This window comes from Ranitomeya variabilis, chromosome 7 (genome assembly GCF_051348905.1).
Source record: "Ranitomeya variabilis isolate aRanVar5 chromosome 7, aRanVar5.hap1, whole genome shotgun sequence".
Lineage (NCBI taxonomy): Eukaryota > Metazoa > Chordata > Amphibia > Anura > Dendrobatidae > Ranitomeya > Ranitomeya variabilis.
In genome coordinates this window covers 176,894,781-176,916,203 of record NC_135238.1, presented here as the reverse complement: position 1 = coordinate 176,916,203, position 21,423 = coordinate 176,894,781, and the positions used below count along the sequence as shown (strand labels likewise).

General features: G+C 42.4%; 1 protein-coding gene across 3 annotated transcripts in view; it reads right to left on the bottom strand.

The window, feature by feature from the left end:
- Positions 1–21,423, bottom strand: part of DRC11 (dynein regulatory complex subunit 11) — a 237,768-nt gene that overhangs the window by 161,809 nt on the left and 54,536 nt on the right. For all 3 annotated transcript variants that reach the window (XM_077272350.1, XM_077272351.1, XM_077272349.1), the window contains 2 exons: positions 20,184–20,375; positions 16,319–16,390 (listed from right to left, as the gene is read on the bottom strand). In XM_077272350.1, the coding sequence (XP_077128465.1) occupies positions 16,319–16,390; positions 20,184–20,375 (264 nt within the window). The remainder of the gene's footprint in view (positions 1–16,318; positions 16,391–20,183; positions 20,376–21,423) is intronic.

The window sequence follows — 21,423 nt, the reverse complement described above, 5'->3', positions numbered from 1 at the left end:
GGCTGCACTCCAGAGGATAAAGAGTGCAGTGCACTGAGTGAGTACAGAAACTTGTTACCGGCGTGCGGTCACCCAAGGAAACTGGACAGAGGGAAGTTTGGCCTGAGTATTGACTGAATCATATAGCCATGCATTATTAATGGACTGTATGAAGAAGCTGTGTACTATATTGACTGTGTGAAGTAACACAATAAAAGAACGTTTTGTTTGAACTTGCTTGGGTCACTGCCGTTTCACTGTGTATGGTCCTACCGCTGCATCACAGAATATATATACATAAAATATGCAATTCTTATCAAAAATGTCTTCTCCAAATGTCCAAGGCACCACAGGATTTGTTGAACTAATCCATCCATAAAAAAAGACATTGCAACATTTCCACCAAAATGGCAAAAAAACAAAACAATAATAGATATAATTACCAATTACATGGGCTGATATCAAGGTAAAAAGATTTGTATTGTTAAGTTAATGATATATGTCACCTTCTTGCTGTTATTAAATATCATCTAAATAAGTAAAGTGTATAATCTTCTTTAAAACAGTAGAATCACTGTTTTTCTTTGGAATTTAAAGGGAATATGCCAAGTTCCTCAAGGCCCCCACATGGTGACCAGTATTTGTCAAAGCCATATTCCTGCATTTTAGGAGAGGTGCACAGCAGACATCTATGTAGATTCTCTTGTCCGAGAGAGTTGAGCCGATTATGCAAATGACACTCTGATCCAGCTCTGGTCAGAATTTCATCCGAGTGTCAGTATTGTGTGATCCGATTCTCTCAGATGAGGAAAAGATGGAGATCAAAATTTCTCCATCTTCTCTATTGTGTCAGAGTGTGGAAATTGGACTGCACTCAGATGTCATCCAAGTGCACTCAAATGGTTTCCACATACTCATTGACTTGCATGGCCGAGTGTGATACCAATATCGGATCAAACACAGACATGCAGTGATTTTTTTCCCTTGGACGGACTGTGCCCTAGGAAGAAATTGGACATGTAAACGGCCCATAGAATAACATTGCTCCAAGTGAGATCCGATGTTTTGTCTGATAACACTCGAACTAAAAATACGGCGTCTCCTCGAGCCCTTACTCAATTGCTCAGTGACCCAAAACTGCAAATATGAACAACAAAAATGATTTAATATTGTCACTCATGATAATTACAGTAGCTAATTAGCCTGGTCTTCTCTATATTTGAATTAACAGGTCTCCTCTGGTGGGTCGTCGGAGTTTAGAAAAATATTTTTTTTAAAAAGAAGAAAAATTTAATCAATCCCTTTTCCCCCATTAAAAATAAAGAAATTAACACATAAGGTAAATGCCATAAAAAGAAAAAAACACCACAATTGTTGTTTTTCTTTATCACCAAACCTCCATAAAAAATTAAATAAAAACACACCAAAACCTTGTATGTAATCCAACTTGGTATTCATAAAAACATGAGGTTGACACTTAAAAAACAAGCAATCCTATAGCTCTATCGGCGGTAAAATAAAAATGATACAGGTCTCGGAAAATAGCAATATAAATTAAAATCGAATTATATATATATTTTTTTTAAATGTAGAATATTTTTTCAAATCCATGTAATGTTGATATCACCCTAATCGTACTAACCTGGAGACTCATATTTCCTCATCATTCTTATAATTCACACATAAAAAACAAACCCCAAATTAGCATTTTTGCTTTCTTTTCAATATTTCATCCCGCTTAGATTTTTTTTTCTCTTTTTTTTTTTACATTATATCGTAAAATGGATGGTGCCAATCAAAACCACAACTCATCCCGCAAAAAAAGCAAACACTCACGCTGCTATGTGGACTTAACATAAAAAAGTTATGCCTCTTGAAAGAAGGGGAGGAAGAAATGCAAACGTAAAACTGAAAATTGTTTGTGGAGGCAATGAACAGAAATATTAAAGAGAAGATTTGGCAAAATAGGAACCACAGAACTGCTGGAAAGCAAAAAGCCACCGCCGTACTGGGGTTTTTTTTTTGTAAAAAGGGGCAAAGTTCCTGCACTAGGTCCCATATCCGCTGCAATGGCTACTACTGTGATGCCCTGGCTGGGTTTACAAGGAACAGATCTAAGTTCAGAATGTAAAAGAAAAGAGCAACATTTCTATATATCATTGATACAAAGAAGTTATAAAAGCAGCTATGTATACAGAAGTTTAGGCACGATTTCTATACTTGAGCACTTTGTGAAATGGATAGTCAGCAAAGACTGTTTCTGCTAACAGGACAAATATTGCTTCCGCTGAGCTCCCTGGCAAGTCGGAGGAGACACAATGGAGCAGAGAATGCATAGTTTATGTCTCCAGTTTTCTCAAACAATAAGTGGGTTATTGGAGTGAAGCTTGGCACACATCCCCCGTGCAAAAGTGTACAGTGAGAATGTTAAGGTGTTCCTGCACATTAGCCAGAAGACGATTTTGTACCAAGTGACTAATAGTCCCATAAATACCCTTCTCCTTCCAACAGTTCTAGAACCAAATGATAATGTATAGCACTGGCACTCACCAAACTACATAACTCTGGAGTTTTATATATTTAAAAAAAAAAAATGAATTAAAAAAGGATTTTTTACATCTAAAAATATTATTCCCTGCCCTAATTTGTAGCTGTTTTCTAACATGAACATGTGGAGTGCCTAGAAGGCTTATCTGGAATATGGATGATTGTTTCCATAAATGATCTATGTATATGTGTAGAAATAAATAATGTACATTTCTTACGGAGATAAAGCATACCTTAGGGGCCATGTTCACATGTTGCTTTTCCACTCCTTTTTTTCTGCAGCCAAAACCTGCTCTCTTGGCAGTAAAATAACTGATTACAAAAAGCAGGTTTTACTGTTTTTTTGCCGCTTTTTTGCTGCATTTTGGGCGCAGATTGCATGTGTCATTTGTCTATGGTACATGTTTAATAAAGTTAGTTTCAGTCATTAAAAAAGCAGCAAAAACGCAATGTTCTATTGTTTGCGGTGATTTTGCACTCTCGCTGCTTTTTGTGGTCAAAACAAGCTGTAAAAACGATGAAAGAATTAACAGGTTGCAATTTTTCAAAAAAAGCAGCACTTTTCCAATAAAAAAAATCGTGTGAATGAGCTTTTTTTCTGGAACTGTAGAAAGCTGCTTTTAATTTGCATTAAAAAAAAACTTTGCAAAAAAAAAAAATGCAACATGTGAACATACCCTTAGATTCATGTGACTTTTCAAAATAAACTGTTGTATGTGCACATTTGATAACTCTTCTTCTGGTCATTACATGCCTTGTTTCCTGCATTTTTTTTTTAGCTTTCCCCCTCTGCAGCTTTATCTCTAATATTCAGTTGTCTCTGAAACAGTACTAGAGACAGCTGCTATAGTGTCTCTCACAGAGGATATCCTGTTCCTCCAACTCTCCCTAGTACATCCTCAGAAGGAGGAGTATGGAGGGCAATTTACAGTAGTACTAAGCAGTATAGCTGTGAATCCAACACTATGGTGAGGCGGAAGCAGCAGGCTCTGTTGTGTCCTCCTGCTCCTGTCTCATCCCCAAGGTCCTTCTTTCTCACCACTTCCCCTTTAAATAGATTCCAATGTATATTTTATAACCTCAGTCCCTGTTTATAGTGAGCATGATGGATTTTAGCTGTGTTTATGAGTGAAGGATGAGTTCAGGAGGTAGTTTGTTTGAGAAGAAGTAGCTCATAAATTGTTAAAATAGCATATTTCTGTAATTAGATATATTACAAAGTTTCTTCGTTTAGCAGATCCTATTGATTTATGCAAATTTTGTAATTAGTACAGTGAACATTTAAAGTATACCTGTTATTTCTGGTTTGTTTCCTAACAAACTGTCCTGTGTATGTAAGTGAGGAAGAACACTATTTCTGGCCATTACTGTATATGACTTGTATCCAGCAACTTTTACCAGTTTTTTCTTATTCATCCTCTATCTCTGATTTTCAGTTCCCTCTGGGTGGGTAGAGACTCACTGTTTTAATGATTCCTATACCCAGAATACAGAAACAGAGAGATTTCTGCTTCTTTCTGCATTTAGCACATATTAAGAAGTAGCAGCAGGTTTTAGAAGATTAGGGCACCTTTCCACTTGCGAGAAACTCGTCCGTATCTCGCATGTGGAAACCAAGCTGTGGAGCCGACACTTTGGAGCAGAGCGCGCAGCTCCATGTGTTCCTATGCGGCCGCACAGCTCCGCTCCAAAGTGTCGGCGCCAGAGCTTGGTTTCCACATGCGAGACACGGACGAGTTTCTCGCAAGTGGAAAGGTGCCCTAAGACAGCAATACTGACCTGAGTGTTGTGAACTGTGTTTCTGGGCTCCCTCTGGTGGTCACTAACGGTACTGTGTTAGGCATGTCTTGTTGCAGGCCTGGGCTCCAGCTGGGTCATTAAGCAGCGGGTGTTCCCTATTTAGGTCTCCTCTGGACTCAGTCTCTTGCCTGGCATTGTTGTATCCAGTCCTATAAGGTTTCCTCCTGATTCCTTTCCGTCTGTCTCATGCAAGAAAAGCTAAGTCCGTTTTGAATACTTTGATCATTTGCATTTTTCAGTGTTTTTGTCCAGCTTGCTTTATATGTGATTTTCTGGCTCGCTGGAAGCTCTAGGGTGCTGATATTCCCCCTCCGCACCGTCAGTCGGTGTGGGGGTTCTTGTAATATTCAGCGTGGATGTTTTTGCAGGGTTTTCTGCTGACCGCATAGTCCACTTTCTATTTTCTGCCTATCTAGACTAGTGGGCCTCACTTTGCTGAATCTAGTTCATCTCTATGTTTGTGTTTTCCTCCTGCCTCACCGTTATTATTTGTTGGGGGCTTCCTATATCTTTGGGGTTCAATTTCTCTGGAGGCAAGTGAGGTCTTATTTTCCCTCTAGGGGTAGTCAGTTCTCCGGCTGGCTCGAGACGTCTAGAATCAACGTAGGCACGTTCACCGGCTACTTCTAGTTGTTGTTGTTAGGATCAGATATGCGGTTAGCCCAGTTTCCACCTCCCTAGAGCTGTTCCTATGTTTTTTGTTCACCTTGCCGGAATACCGGAGATCCTCTACCACTGGGATCATAACAGAATGCCAGGCCGAAAGAAAATGTTTATTGCATTGCAGAAGCGGGATTAAAAAGAAGTTCTGAGTTTTTGTTTTTTTTTGTTTTTTTTTTGTGTTGCTGCAGTTCGCCTAGCTTCTTCCATCCCCTTTTTCTCTGAGCGGCTTGAGCTCTGCTGCAGATATGAATGTCCAGACTCTGACTTCTAGTGTGGATCAGCTTGCTGCTAGGGTGCAAAGCATTCAGGATTTTGTTATCCATAGCCCTATGTCTGAACCAAAAATACCTATTCCTGAGCCGTTTTTTGGAGATAGATCTAAGTTCCTGAATTTTAGGAATAATTGCAAATTGTTTCTGTCTCTGAAACCTCGTTCCTCTGGTGATCCCGCTCAGCAAGTTAAGATTGTTATCTCCTTCTTGCGCGGCGACCCTCAAGATTGGGCCTTCTCTCTGGCGCCAGGAGATCCTGCATTGGTGAATGTTGATGCGTTTTTTCTGGCACTTGGTTTGCTTTATGAGGAGCCTAATCTTGAGAGTCAGGCTGAAAAGATGTTGCTGGCTATCTCTCAAGGCCAGGACGAAGCTGAGGTGTATTCTCAAAAATTTCGGAAATGGTCCGTGCTTACTCAATGGAATGAGTGTGCCCTGGCCGCAAATTTCAGAAATGGTCTTTCTGAAGCCATTAAGAATGTGATGGTGGGGTTTCCTATCCCTACAGGTCTGAATGATTCAATGGCTCTGGCCATTCAAATTGATCGACGTTTGCGGGAGCGCAAATCTGCTAATCCTTTGGCAGTGCTGTCTGAACGGTCACCTGATTCTATGCAATGTGACAGAATTCTGACCAGAGCCGAGCGGCAAAGTCATAGACGTCAAAATGGGTTGTGTTTTTACTGTGGTGATTCAACACATGTTATCTCAGCATGCTCTAAGCGCATAAAAAAAATTGTTGTTAATCCTGTCGCCATTAGTACTTTTCAGCCTAAGTTTATTTTGTCCGTGACTTTAATTTGTTCATTATCTTCTTACTCAGCTATGGCTTTTGTAGATTCTGGTGCTGCTCTGAGTCTGATGGATTTGTCGTTTGCCAGGCGCTGTGGTTTTGTCCTGGAGCCTTTGGAAAATCCGATTCCTCTTAGAGGAATTGATGCTACGCCATTGGCAGAGAATAAACCTCAGTATTGGACGCAAGTGACCATGTGCATGACTCCTGTACATCAGGAGGTGATTCGTTTTCTGGTACTGCATAAAATGCATGATGTTGTTGTTTTGGGTCTGCCATGGTTACAGGCCCATAATCCAGTTTTAGATTGGAAAGCTATGACTGTGTCAAGTTGGGGTTGTCAGGGGATTCATGGCAATTCTCCATTGGTGTCTATTGCTTCTTCTACTCCTTCTGAGATCCCTGAGTTTTTGTCAGACTATCAGGATGTATTTGATGAACCCAGGTCCAGTGCCCTTCCTCCTCATAGGGACTGTGATTGTGCTATAGATTTGATTCCTGGTAGTAAATTTCCTAAGGGACGACTCTTTAATTTATCTGTGCCAGAGCATGCCGCGATGCGGAGTTATATAAAGGAGTCTTTGGAGAAGGGACATATTCGCCCATCCTCTTCTCCTCTTGGTGCAGGATTCTTTTTTGTGAGCAAGAAAGACGGGTCTTTGAGACCTTGTATAGATTATCATCTTCTGAATAAGATCACGGTGGAATTTCAGTATCCTTTGCCATTGTTGTCTGATTTGTTTGCTTGGATTAAGGGTGCCAGTTGGTTCACCAAGATAGATCTTCGCGGTGCGTATACCCTTGTGCGCATAAAGCAGGGAGATGAATGGAAAACAGCATTTAATACGCCCGAGGGTCATTTTGAGTACCTGGTGATGCCTTTTGGACTCTCTAATGCTCCTTCTGTGTTTCAGTCCTTCATGCATGACATCTTCTGGAAATATCTGGATAAATTTATGATTGTTTATCTGGATGATATTTTGTTTTTTTCTGATGATTGGGAGTCCCATGTGAACCAGGTCAGGATGGTGTTTCAGGTTCTGCGTGAGAATGCTTTATTTGTGAAGGGTTCAAAATGTATCTTTGGGGTACAGAAGGTTTCCTTTTTGGGTTTTATTTTTTCCCCTTCTACTGTGGAGATGGACCCAGTCAAGGTCCGTGCCATTCATGACTGGACTCAGCCCACGTCTGTTAAGAGCCTGCAGAAATTCTTGGGCTTTGCTAATTTTTACCGTCGTTTTATCGCTAATTTTTCTAGCGTGGTTAAACCTTTGACGGATATGACCAAGAAGGGTTCTGATGTTGCTAATTGGTCTCCTGCGGCCGTGGAGGCCTTTCGGGAGCTGAAGCGTCGGTTTACTTCAGCGCCAGTCCTGTGCCAGCCGGATGTCTCTCTTCCCTTCCAGGTTGAAGTTGATGCTTCGGAGATTGGTGCAGGGGCCGTTTTGTCGCAAAGAAGTTCTGATGGCTCCGTGATGAAGCCATGCGCCTTCTTTTCAAGAAAATTTTCGCCTGCTGAGCGGAACTATGATGTCGGTAATCGGGAGTTGTTGGCTATGAAGTGGGCATTTGAGGAGTGGCGACATTGGCTTGAGGGAGCTAAACATCGTGTGGTGGTCTTGACTTATCATAAAAATCTTATTTATCTCGAGTCTGCCAAGCGCCTGAATCCTAGACAGGCTCGTTGGTCGTTGTTTTTCTCCCGTTTTGACTTTGTGGTCTCGTACCTGCCTGGTTCGAAGAACGTGAAGGCTGATGCACTTTCTAGGAGTTTTGTGCCTGACTCTCCTGGAGTCTCGGAGCCAGTTGGTGTTCTCAGAGAGGGAGTGATTTTGTCTGCCATCTCCCCAGATTTGCGACGAGTGCTGCAGAAATTTCAGGCTGATAGGCCTGATCGTTGCCCACCGGAGAGACTGTTTGTCCCTGACAGATGGACCAACAGAGTTATTTCTGAGGTTCATTCCTCGGTGTTGGCGGGGCATCCTGGGATTTTCGGTACCAGAGATTTGGTGGCTAGGTCCTTTTGGTGGCCTTCCTTGTCACGGGATGTGCGTTCGTTTGTGCAGTCCTGTGGGATTTGTGCTCGGGCTAAGCCTTGCTGTTCTCGTGCCAGCGGGTTGCTTTTGCCCTTACCTATCCCGAAGAGGCCTTGGACGCACATTTCCATGGATTTCATTTCGGATCTTCCGGTATCTCGGAAGATGTCTGTCATCTGGGTGGTGTGCGATCGTTTTTCTAAAATGGTCCATTTGGTGCCCTTGCCTAAGTTGCCTTCCTCCTCTGATTTGGTGCCTTTGTTCTTTCAGAATGTGGTTCGTTTGCACGGCATCCCTGAGAATATTGTGTCTGACAGAGGATCCCAGTTTGTGTCCAGATTCTGGCGGTCCTTTTGTGCTAGGATGGGTATTGATTTGTCTTTTTCGTCGGCTTTTCATCCTCAGACTAATGGCCAGACCGAGCGAACTAATCAGACGTTGGAGACTTATTTAAGATGTTTTGTTTCTGCTGATCAGGACGACTGGGTTACCTTTTTGCCACTGGCCGAGTTTGCCCTTAATAATCGGGCTAGTTCTGCCACTTTGGTTTCACCCTTTTTCTGCAACTCTGGCTTTCATCCTCGTTTCTCCTCGGGTCAGGTTGAACCTTCTGACTGTCCTGGGGTTGATTCTGTGGTGGATAGGTTGCAGCGGATTTGGAACCATGTGGTGGACAATTTGAAATTGTCACAGGAGAAGGCCCAGCGTTTTGCCAACCGCCGCCGCGGTGTGGGTCCCTGACTTCGTGTTGGGGATTTGGTTTGGTTGTCTTCTCGGCATGTTCCTTTGAAGGTCTCCTCTCCTAAGTTTAAGCATCGCTTTATCGGTCCTTATAAGATTTTGGAAATCCTTAACCCGGTGTCTTTTCGCTTGGACCTTCCAGCGTCATTTGCTATTCATAATGTGTTCCATAGGTCCTTGTTGCGGCGGTACGTGGTGCCTATGGTTCCTGCTGTTGAGCCTCCTGCCCCGGTTTTGGTTGAGGGCAAGTTGGAGTACGTGGTGGAGAAGATTTTGGATTCTCGTATCTCTAGACGGAGACTTCAGTATTTAGTTAAAGGGAACCTGTCACCACGTTTTTGGAAGATGGGATAAAAATAGCGTTAAATAGGGGCAGAGGTGGGCGTTACATTAGTGTGTTTGTTATGCGTTTATTACCCACCTAAGTTGCCGAAATACCTTTGCAAAGTCTCCGTTTTCGCCTGTCAATCAGGCTAGTCTGGTCAGATGGGCGTTGTCTTCCCCCAGATTTTGCGTAGTTTTCCGTTGGTGGCGTAGTGGTGTGCGCATGCCCAAGGTCCCGAATCCTCTGCCAGGGGATTTCAAAGAGCGCGGTGTCCGTTATTGCATTGGTGATCGGTGGGCACGGCCATCTTCCTTTGGCCGCGCGTGCGCAGAAGCGGCGCTCTGCTGGCCACAGCATCAGGAAAATGGCCGCGGGATGCCGCGCGTGCGCAGATGGATATCGCGGCGGCCATTTTCCTGAAGCCGCGGCCAGCAGAGCACCGCTTCTGCGCACGCGCGGCCAAAGGAAGATGGCCGCGCCCACCGATCACCAATGCAATAACGGACACCGCGCTCTTTGAAATCCCCTGGCAGAGGATTCGGGACCTTGGGCATGCGCACACCACTACGCCACCAACGGAAAACTAAACAAGATCTGGGGGAAGACAACGCCCATCTGACCAGACTAGCCTGATTGACAGGCGAAAACGGAGACTTTGCAAAGGTATTTCGGCAACTTAGGTGGGTAATAAACGCATAACAAACACTCTAATGTAACGCCCACCTCTGCCCCTATTTAACGCTATTTTTATCCCATCTTCCAAAAACGTGGTGACAGGTTCCCTTTAAGTGGAAAGGCTATGGTCAGGAAGATAATTCCTGGGTTGTCGCCTCTGATGTTCATGCGACTGATTTGGTTCGTGCCTTTCACGCTGCTCATCCTGATCGCCCTGGGGGTCTTGGTGAGGGTTCGGTGACCCCTCCTCAAGGGGGGGGTACTGTTGTGAACTGTGTTTCTGGGCTCCCTCTGGTGGTCACTAACGGTACTGTGTTAGGCATGTCTTGTTGCAGGCCTGGGCTCCAGCTGGGTCATTAAGCAGCAGGTGTTCCCTATTTAGGTCTCCTCTGGACTCAGTCTCTTGCCTGGCATTGTTGTATCCAGTCCTATAAAGTTTCCTCCTGATTCCTTTCCGTCTGTCTCATGCAAGAAAAGCTAAGTCCGTTTTGAATACTTTGATCATTTGCATTTTTCAGTGTTTTTGTCCAGCTTGCTTAATATTGGATTTTCTGGCTCGCTGGAAGCTCTAGGGTGCTGATATTCCCCCTCCGCACCGTCAGTCGGTGTGGGGGTTCTTGTAATATTCAGCGTGGATGTTTTTGCAGGGTTTTCTGCTGACCGCATAGTCCACTTTCTATTTTCTGCCTATCTAGACTAGTGGGCCTCACTTTGCTGAATCTAGTTCATCTCTACGTTTGTGTTTTCCTCTTGCCTCACCGTTATTATTTGTTGGGGGCTTCCTATATCTTTGGGGTTCAATTTCTCTGGAGGCAAGTGAGGTCTTATTTTCCCTCTAGGGGTAGTCAGTTCTCCGGCTGGCTCGAGACGTCTAGAATCAACGTAGGCACGTTCACCGGCTACTTCTAGTTGTTGTTGTTAGGATCAGATATGCGGTTAGCCCAGTTTCCACCTCCCTAGAGCTGTTCCTATGTTTTTTGTTCACCTTGCCGGAATACCGGAGATCCTCTACCACTGGGATCATAACACCTGAGTAACTGTGAATCCAACTCCGGGACAAGCTAAATCACTTACTAACCTAAAAACAATCCATCTCTCTCTGCTTGTTTTCTCCCAGTCCCCCTTCTTCTCCATAGTGTATAATAGGAGCTGTTACCAAACATATCACTGTGCTGTCAGTTCATCTTGCTTTGACTAAGATGAGTTCTCCTTCAATGGAAGTCTTCAGACAGAGGCTGGGCACACATCTGCCTGAGATGGGTTAGTGTATCCTGCATTGTGCAGGGGGCTGGACACAATGACCTTGGAGGACCCTTCCAACTCTAACATTCGATGATTTTAAGATGGAATTGATCTGTTTTTTCTTTCAGAATGGCTTAAGAATTCAGCAGGCAGGAGTAGGGAGAGAAAGGGCTCATAAGTGGAGATAGAAGGCAATTTCTCTTATAGCATATATTACAAAGTTTCTTATATTTGCGTGTCCTATTAATTGATGAGAAGTTTGTTGAAACAACAGTGACCATTTAAGCCTCATGTCCTATATAAACATATTAATAATTAAAGGGGTTGTGTCACTATGACAAAACTTGTTGATATGACATATTAGAACATATGGATGTCCCAAAGAAGTCTTCCACTTGGCACTCAACTCAATAAAGGCAGATTTACGAGAACAGATTTCCTAATCAAATGGATGACTGCTAAAGATTAATGGTGCTTGTTTAAAGACTTTTTTTTACATGGGCTGAGGCATAAATGATCATTGATATGATTGGTTCCCATACAGATTGCACAATGTCTGCAGCACAACGCCTGCTTGCACCATAATTGTTAGGCCTGATTGAAAATGTGATTAGCCGATGAATGAGCTGATTCATCAGTTGATTGCTGCAATTTACATGAGACATTAATAGGGAATAAGTATCTCTCTCTCTTTCTGTATTTCTTCCTCTTTTCTTTCTTTCTCTGTTTCAATCTCTTTTTGTCTTTTTTTCACTCTCTCTTTTTCTCTCTATTTATTTCTCTTTCTTTCTCTTTTTCTTTCTTCTCTCTTTCTCTGTCTCTTTCTCTCTTTCTTTCTCTCTTTCTCTCTTTTTCTCTCTTGCTTTCTTTCTGTCTCTTTCGTTCTCTCGCTTTTTCACTCTCACTTACTTTCTCTTTCTTTCTCTCTCTTTCTCTTACTTTTTCTTTCTCTGTCTTTCTTTCTCTCTCTCTTTCTCTCTCCTTCTCTTTCTCTCTTTCTGTCTCTTTTGTTCTCTCTTTTTCTCTCTCGCTTTCTCCCTATTTCTTTCTCTCTCTTTCTTTCTCTTTCTCTCTCACTTTCTTTCTCTTTTTCTCTCTTTTTCTCTCTCTCTCTTTCTCCCTATTTCTTTATTTCTCTCTCTCTTTCTCTCTCTCTTTCTTTCTCTCTATTTTGCTCTCTCATAATAATAAATTGTAGTCGCTGCAGTGGAAATGGATGAATGGCTGACAGCTTCAGCTTTCCTTGGCATTTAAAGCCGATTGCTGGCGGGTTATAAAGTTGGACCTGTAGCGGTGCGGTGATCACTGACTTCAATTTACAATGGGGTCATAGAGTTAAGACAACTTCTGATAGTGTTAAAAACTGAAGCAAATATTTGTAATTCTTCAGCTTCTTTCCCAATCGCAGACTGTTTATAGGGCATTCAGACTGGATATAGAAAGTCATCAGTTTTAAAAGAAGAAACTGTAACGTTTTCAGCACACTGGGAACTTGACAAAGTTCATCTCTCAGTAGTGACTTCGTATGATTATACAGAGCGGCATATTTCTCGTCCCATATTCTCACACTTCATAAACCGATGACAGACTGGCAGGCTCTTGGTGTTTTTTCCCGTGCTGTATTGAACTCTCTGGGAAATAAACAGTTAAGTGGACCCCGCAGTGGAGACTCCGCATGCTATCTGTAAAAGTGCTGTATTTTTGATGTGTGGCTTTGGCTCTGCAGTGAGGGGAAAGTGGGTCATTAAACATAGCATTACCCTGTAAATCAAACTGTTCTGCCCCCACGCAAACACAGGCATAAATATTTATGCAAAGTGTCCATAACAGCTAATCTGTCAGGCAGATTGTGCCGATATAAATAAAATGTATTCAGATTGGCTGCACAACTGCCAAGAAGCTCCCTGCGTGTGTACAAAGCCATTATACCCATAGTGCTGAGACTCTGTCATCTCACACTGTACAGGCCATGCATCACGCTATATTAATGCCACACAGTCAGTGCCTTTCTATTACATCCCGAGATGCTGCATTAAGTGCAACACATTAGTTTTCGGCATATGCTCATCATTTTTTTCTTTTCGGTTTATGTCACACATATCAGACAGTGAAAAATGATATTGAAAGACTCCGAGATACTAAAAAACCTATTAATAAAGAGAGTGTGTGCCAAAAACAGCTCATTACAGAAACCCCTACTGCCTACGGCTGCCGTCACACTAGCAGAATTTGGTCAGTATTTTACATCCGTATTTGTAAGCCAAAACCAGGAGTGGGTGATAAATGCAGAAGTGGTGCATATGTTTCTATTATACTTTTCCTCTGATTGTTCCACTACTGGTTTTGGCTTACAAATACTGATGTAAAATACTGACCAAATACTGCTAGTGTGACGGCTGCCGACCAGTATAACCACTCCTGTAACCGAATTTAAAGGGAACTTGTCATCGGGAACGGCACTTTATATCATGTGCTATGGTGTCATAAGGACGTCCTCGTAATGCTGAGCTAGAGGGCACAATTGTGCCGCAGATATAGGGGATCTCTCAATGGTTTTGTATAGTTTCTGAACTTGTATTACTTTTCAATCCATGCTGAGTAGACGGGCCATTATTGCTGTAATATTTACCCACAACTTGGTGATATTTCCTGCTGTATGCACTTTCTATGTTTCTGCTCCTTCTCCCCTCTCACAGCATGTAAATCAACAAGAACCAAAAGAAAGAAGCAGCAGATATTATTACTGTAGTGCTTCTCCTTTGTGAGACGTTTTCTATTTGCAGTATCTGTATAGCTATTTATTTATCTACAGTTTCTATCTATCTATCTATCTATCTATCTATCTATCTATCTATCATCTATCTATCTACAGTATCTATCTATAATGTATCCGGGGGGGGACATAACATTGGTGCAACCAGTGTGACCCAAAAGGTAAGGGGGCTACTACCATCTCCAAAGCAAGTGGAATTGATGAGCTGCTTGGCTGCAAAGGGCCGATACACGGCTCTGGCAAAAATTAAGAGACCACTGCAAAATGTTCAGTTTGTCTGATTTTTCTCTTTATAGGTATATTTTTTGAGTAAAATGTAAATTGTTCTTTTATTCTATAAACTTCTGACGACATGTCACCGAATTTCCAAGCAATAAATTTTGTATTTTTTTTCTGAAAAAGAAAAATGGTCAAAATTAAAAAGAAACCAGTGCTTTCAGACCTCAAATAATGCAAAGAAAACAAGTTCATAATCATTTAGAAACAACAATACTAATGTTTTAACTCAGGAAGAGTTCAAAAATCAATATTTTGTGGAATAAACATGATTTTTAATCAGAGCTTTCCTGCATCTTGGCATGCTTTCCACCAGTCTATCACACTGCTTCTGGCGCAAAAATGTAAGCAGTTCTTCTTTGTTTCATGGCTGGTGACTATCCATCATCCTCTTGATTACATTCCAGAGGTTTTCAATGGGGTTCAGGTCTGGAGATTGGGCTGCCCATGACAAGGTTTTTATGTGGTGGTCTCTTAATTTTTGCCAGAGCTGTATTGTCCTTGCACAGGGATCCTCCTCTGTGCTCAACAGCGTACCTATCACATATCAATCTATTATCTATCCATCGATCCATCCATCTATTAATCCACCTATCCATCCATCCATCCATCCATCTATCCATCCATCCATCCCATTCCACTGCCAAATGGGAAAAAAATGTTTGCACATTTTGGTGCAGCTTTGTTATATTTTTTCCATCTAGCTATCAATACAACACTGTGGTGTAAAGTGTGACAGTTGCCCACCTTATGAAATATTCACCCCATTTAAGAGATGCGCAGAATGATGGCCGCACTGTCAGCAGCTGGTGAGACAGAAAGGAGGAGAGGACAGCCACTGGAGCAGGAGGGTGCAAGATCTGTGCCTTGCAATGCTGAGGGGAATAGATGGAGGCGCTACCTCACTGTGCTGAGAGCTGACAGGAGGAGGACATGGCCCCTGAGGATGAGAGTTGACAATGGCCAGCATATCACTTGCTCAGATGAAAATGGTGATGTTTGGGGCATGTAGTGTATGCATTCCCTTGCTGGGAGTAAACATGACCCGTGGTCTCAAGCTATTTGGCCATAACCATCTCTTGAAGGGGAATAGAAGGAGGTGAAGGACTACTGCATCTGGAGCGTATAGTAGTGGCTTAGCAGGTAGGAGAGGGACAAAGCCAAAGAGATAGTCTGCAGAGGAGCAATGGCCTGCAGATGGCTATCAATTACCAGGAAGACGGCCTGTAGGAGTCTATTGAGGAGGATAAGCTGGCACTTGGGAAGAGGGGAGCATATACCTGGTCCTGTGCACCTTTACTCTTACAGAAAAGCTTGAAAGGTGGCCAAAGAGATGGCAATGAGCTGCCACAGCTGGAGATGGGACAGTTGTGATGTGGACTGTGTTTGCACTGTGTCCATAGACGTTTAACAATGGAATGGAACCATATAAAAGATGAAACCCAGGACAGAACAGTAACAGATCTAATTGATCACTGAATTCTGTTGGTCGCTGTAAGATTCCATTGTATGATCCTCGACTGTATTTATCTATTAGTTTACTAAATATGACTGTCTTCTGCTTTATCGAATGTATATGTGACAAGACCTAATGGGTGGAATTTATCACATCTCGAACCAATAGCCAGCTGGAGTAAGAAGCAGCAAATGTATTGAGAGGTGGAGACTTCTTAATAATTCTGGTGCATTTTTGGGTTGTGTGTGCAGAAAATGAAGTCTACACTAGCTATGAGCTGGAGTAGATTTCTCATATGACTAAAGCCATTTTTTTTGTTGTACAATGTAGTAAATTTGTCCCATAGCCCCAAGAAAAGTGTTTACGTGTGATGCAAAAAAAATCACAAAATGATTGTGCAAATGCCCCTTGTGCCACACTTTGTCACTTTTTGACACCAGGGAACTGGCATAGAAGGAATGAAGGATTCTTCCAACTTGCCTAATTTTTCATCATAAAGCAAAGTAACAGGTATAAATAGTATGAAGAAACCAAGTCACAGAATGATAAATGATGCTAAGGTGTCACATCCATGTTTCACTGGGACACAAAAGCTTCTTCTTTGCCCAACGCCCCCCCCCCCCTCCCCCCAACACTAGAACAAGAAAATGATAAGATTGATGTATGGCTGACATGTTTCGATTTTTTGTGATAAACATCGTTATGTTGCCCTGGAGAAGTGTGTCCTTTGGAGAACCTACCATGCCCAGGAAGATCATTTCCTCTTCTCTTTGCTGCTTAGTTTTCTTCCTTTGAATATAGCCTCGCCAGACCTATGGTGTGAACGGAAAATCTGTAAGGATACAGCAGAAGTGGAAACAGCTTCCTGAGCGGCAGAGCAATTGGGGAAGTAGAAAAGCGTACAGGAAGGGAGTGTGGAATGGAATGGGCAGCAAATAAACTGGCCTTATGCTATGACTTTTTGCACCTTTCACATTACTCACTCTAGAAAAAGTTAAAATATTACAAATGTAAACATACAGCTATGGGAAAGAACACTTTTCCTTACATAACCCTACTCTGAACCATTTAAAAAATGTTTGCTTTTTTGCTCTAGATAATAAAGTGTTTGTTTTTTCTCAATTGCCAGCAATTCAGTGTCAGACTATGAACACAGATGCATGCTATTTGTTGCATTGTATGTATTATGTGTTATAAAACATTTTTTTAAATTGGCTGTAAAATACGTAAAATACAAATTCTTAACCATCTTCCTCTTCAGATTTCATATATTGCAAAACATTCCAAGCTGCCCAATTCTGTCTAATCTGAATCCAAACTGTTCGGTCAGCCTTCCACTTCTCTCTTTCCTCTGTTAAATGTTCATTTAGGCTCAAATCTGATTTGATTTAAGGTGATTTTATTTGACTTTAGCTTAGATGATGGTTCACAAGGGAAAAAGAGGCTGGAGATTACCTGTCACGGGTGTGTCAGATGCTACATACAGTCTCTCTGCATCTGGCTACAGAAGGTCTAAATCCTTCTGACTCTTGGACCCAGCGGCACACCTGGACCTGGGTGTTTATAGACTCCCAGTCTGCTTCAGGGTGTCACCAGTGATATTCACATTTTTCCCTTATGAAGGCTTAGAGCTATAGCAGTCGGATATTTTCCTCTGTAGTGCTGTTGGAGGACGTTTGGTGTTACCTCTCTGATTCTGCTCAAGAAAAGTTGTTTCCCCCTTGTTTGTCTCCTTTATTCTCTTTAGTGTACAGTGGGAACTGATCAGTGTTCATCCCATCCCTTCTCTATTCAGGGCCTAGCTCTAGGGATATACAGGGTTTAGGTTCCTGCTCAGCGATTGGTGTGGAACCAATATAGGGATGGTAGGGGAGGCAGGGTGTTATTAGATCTGCCTAGGGTTCTCCACTCTCCTTTTCCCTAGCATTTGGGCTACCTTTCCCTTTTTCCCTCATGTTGCACTTAGTGTTCCCACAGTGTGTGTAACATTAACCCAACAGAGACGAATTGTCGAGACCGAGACTAACAGAATTGAGCAGCTACCATTTTATTGTAATACTTGCAAGCTGCGAAACGAATAGGGATACTATTTTGCTTATAAAAATCAATTGCAGAAATGTTTTTCTATCACATAATTCTTCAGTAGAATCTGTCAGTAGAATCAACCCTCCTCCTGTCTATATGGGCATAGAGGTCAAAGGAAGCTGAATAAAATGATATCTTGATATCTGTTATCCGATGTCTCATTCCAGAGACATATGCATTTTCTTATATGTAAATGAGCAGTCAAGATCTGTGGGCTGGACTTGGATACCTGAGAATCTGCCTCCAGAGATTACTTTAAATATAAGCAGACATTGCTAGTGTGAGACATATAACTAACAAAAAACAGCAGAACTGGACTTTGTCACCTTACAAACATTTTTGCAGCTTCAGCTCTCAAAGCTCTGCTATCTTGCAACCCTGCCTGTGAGATGGAAGCTAAAGCTGAGAGAAACCTGCAGATGTTTCAGTTAGGCCATGTTTACATGAAGTTTTGACGTGTTTCTATTATACTTTTCCTCTGAATATTCCTCTCCTGGTTTTGGCTTACAAATACGGTTGTAAAATATTGACCAAATACTGAATGTGTGAACGTGGCCTTATAATCACACACAGCTCTGCAGTGAGATCAGGAGATCAAAGAGCGGCCATTGCATGTCACACTGGTAACTCCCTCTTTATTTAAAATAATCACTAGAGGCAGATTCTTATAAAAAATCAGAGTCCAGCCCATAGTCCTGACCAGCTAATTTACAGATAAGAAAAATGTGAACTTCTCTGGAATAAGATATTGGATCCTAGATCGCAAGGTATCATCTTATTCAACTTTTTATGATGTGCACGCCCATATAAATTGCTTAGGATGGCTGATCTTACTTGACAGATTCCATTTAAGGGTATTGTAAGAATTATGTGATTGAAAAACATATCTGCAATTAGTTTTTAGAAACAAAATAGAAACCTTTATTCCTTTTGCAGGTTGTACACAAGGAGTCAATATTTCACACTTCTAATCTAAAGGGAACATGTCCCATGTTTCATGTTCTCAAAAACATAGGCAACATGAATTAGAGCCTAGCTGCATGATTGCGTTAGATTTGTTCCCCAATTCCGGTCCTCAAGAGCCACCAACAGGTCATGTTTTCAGTATTTCTGTCACGCCGCTGCCGCCGCCTCTCCATACTCACCAGTCTTCGGCGTTCCGGCACGCCTCCTGCGGTGTCCTCTTCTCTGCGCTCGCTCCCGGCCGCTCCTGCCCGTCGGGCGCGCGCGCACACTAGTTTCTTCACTGCTCATGCGTACCGTTGATCTTCTCTGCCGGCGCTCCTTCCTCTCCTCTCGGTCGTCCTGGAGGATCTTCACCCGGAAGTGCTCCCTCGCGTCGATACGTAATCAGCCCTCCTCCTTTCCTCGGTGCCAGTAGATCATTTGTTTTCCACATGTGCTCCTGGTCCCCCGCTTCTTCCGCGTAGTGCTTCCTCCTCCTGATCTTGTTCCTCTGCCTTCGGCGCCGTACCTGCGTCTCTGCCTATTCTCCCTGGGTTCCTCCGTGCCTGGTCTCCTTCTGTCCTGTACCCCCTGTCCAGTGCCTCTTTGGGTCTCTGCTAGACCTTCCTGTTTTCCTCTAATCCTTGTAGCCCAGCTCCCTTATGGTCCTGTGTCCCTGCAGCCACTGCCTATACAGTTCAGCTTCTCTGCACCCCTGCCCTCTCTCCCTTGTCTCTACCTAACTCGCTCCGTGTCCCTCCAGGTTTTCCTTTTAGCACCACTACGTCTTTTGGTCCTTTTCTGTATAGCCTTCCAGCTTCCGTGGCGATAGTCCCTCACGGGCCTGCCCCTAACTCTCCCTGTATAGGGGGCGGTCCACCAGGTCAGCTCGTCCGTGAGGGGTTCGTTGTCGCGGTCCAGAGGGTCCACTTTACGTTATTTTTCTCGTGCAGCATCACAATTTCCTTAGTATTGTGCAGGTGATAACTGCATCACCTGTACAGGCAATAATTCCATCACCTGTGCAATACTAAGGAAATCCTGAAAACATGACCTGTTGGTGGCTCTTTAGGACCGGAGTTGGGGAACACTGCGTTAGAAGATGCAGTTAGAAGATCCCAGCTCTGCTTCTTCCAGCTCTCCCAGCTACTCCCAGCACCATTCCACGTGATTGACAGGTCTCTCGTTATGGCTCTTCTGACTATATTTTCTTGCAGTATAACTGTTTGCAATTGTGCAGCAAAGCTCAGATTCATGCTGCCCGCCCATGGTTTGGGTAGCATGAATCATGTATCAGGTTCCCTTTAAGGTTCTCAATTTCTGAATAAGACTCCTAAGCAAGATACACAGGAAATGACAAGCTAAACCATACCATAGGCCACAATGTAAGCAATGAAAACCCTGTGCTGCCATCTTTAATATATGCACTAACTCACAGGTTCTACAGCTAATCCTCCCTAATAAACCTGAGCATCATATAGGATTGTTAGGTGCTATCCAAGAAACTAGTTTGGGAAGTAGTAACATAGCGATTAGCAAAATACACAAAAGCACACTCCATAGACATGTTCTTACTTTCTGGATACGCAGTGCAGCCAGGTCTGGATCCAAGATATTCTCCCCCTGAATTTTGGCCATCCTTTCTCTCTTCTCTTCTAGATGGATCTCCTTCATGAATTTGGCCCTCAGCCTCCCCTGTCGGGCCCTCTCAGACACTTGGATCGCTCGAACTGCCTCATCTAGGGACATTGGCTTCAATGGCTTTACCTGGCACGTCAGACAAAATGAGCAAAGTTAAGTCATAAAGAAGGATATTGTATAATAAACACTTGTGATTTTCAGTTAGGTCACTTTCATTTGACATAAGACTTTAATAATCACACTCTGATTATAATAATACAAAAAAAATGATCACTTTTATTTTGCATAATATAAATGTGTTGGCAATATAGAAAAACATCCTAAATAAAATATCTTTAGATTTGAATAAATCCAGAAAAAAAAACATAAATAAGAGGTTTAAATAAAATAAAGCACACATAACTCTTTAAAAAAAGGGGGTGACAGGTTCTCTTTAATAGAGCAACAAATAGAAATAATAAAATCTGTTACAGCATTTTCTAGAGTGTTAGAAAGTCCCTCTGAGAGTTTGATATATTTTATATTAGTTTCATAAATAAGGGTAATAAAATACATGCTTTCTATGACTTCATCCCTTACAAGGACATTTTTCTTGTTTCTAGCTCTGGAGGGGTAAATTGCTGCATGTAGATCATACATAATCCAGCAGTAATGATGGGTGGATCCATGAATGGTCTGTCTGATTTGGCTGAGCATTAAAAAAAACTTTGGTTTGGGTACCAGAACAGTACCCGATCTCCATTTAAATGTTGTCTCAGGAGTCCTTCAACAGCTCTTTGGTCTTCACTATAGTGGAGTTTGGAGTGTGACTGTTTGAGGTTGTGGACAGGTGTCGTTTATACTGATAACAAGTTCAAACAGGTGCCATTACTACAGGTAATGAGTGGAGGACAGAGGAGCCTCTTAAAAAGAAGTTACAAGTCTGTGACAGCCAGAAATCTTGCATGTTTTTAGGTGACTAAATACTTATTTTCCACCATATTTTGCAAAATAAATCTTACCAAATCAGACAAGGTGATTTTCTGGATTTGCTTTCTCATTTTGACTCTCATAGTTGTAGTCTACTGTACCTATGATGTCAATTACAGGCCTCTCTCATCTTTTTAAGTGAGAGAACTTGCACAATCAGTCACTGACTAAATACTTTTTCCCCACTGTATATGTAGTGTTGGGC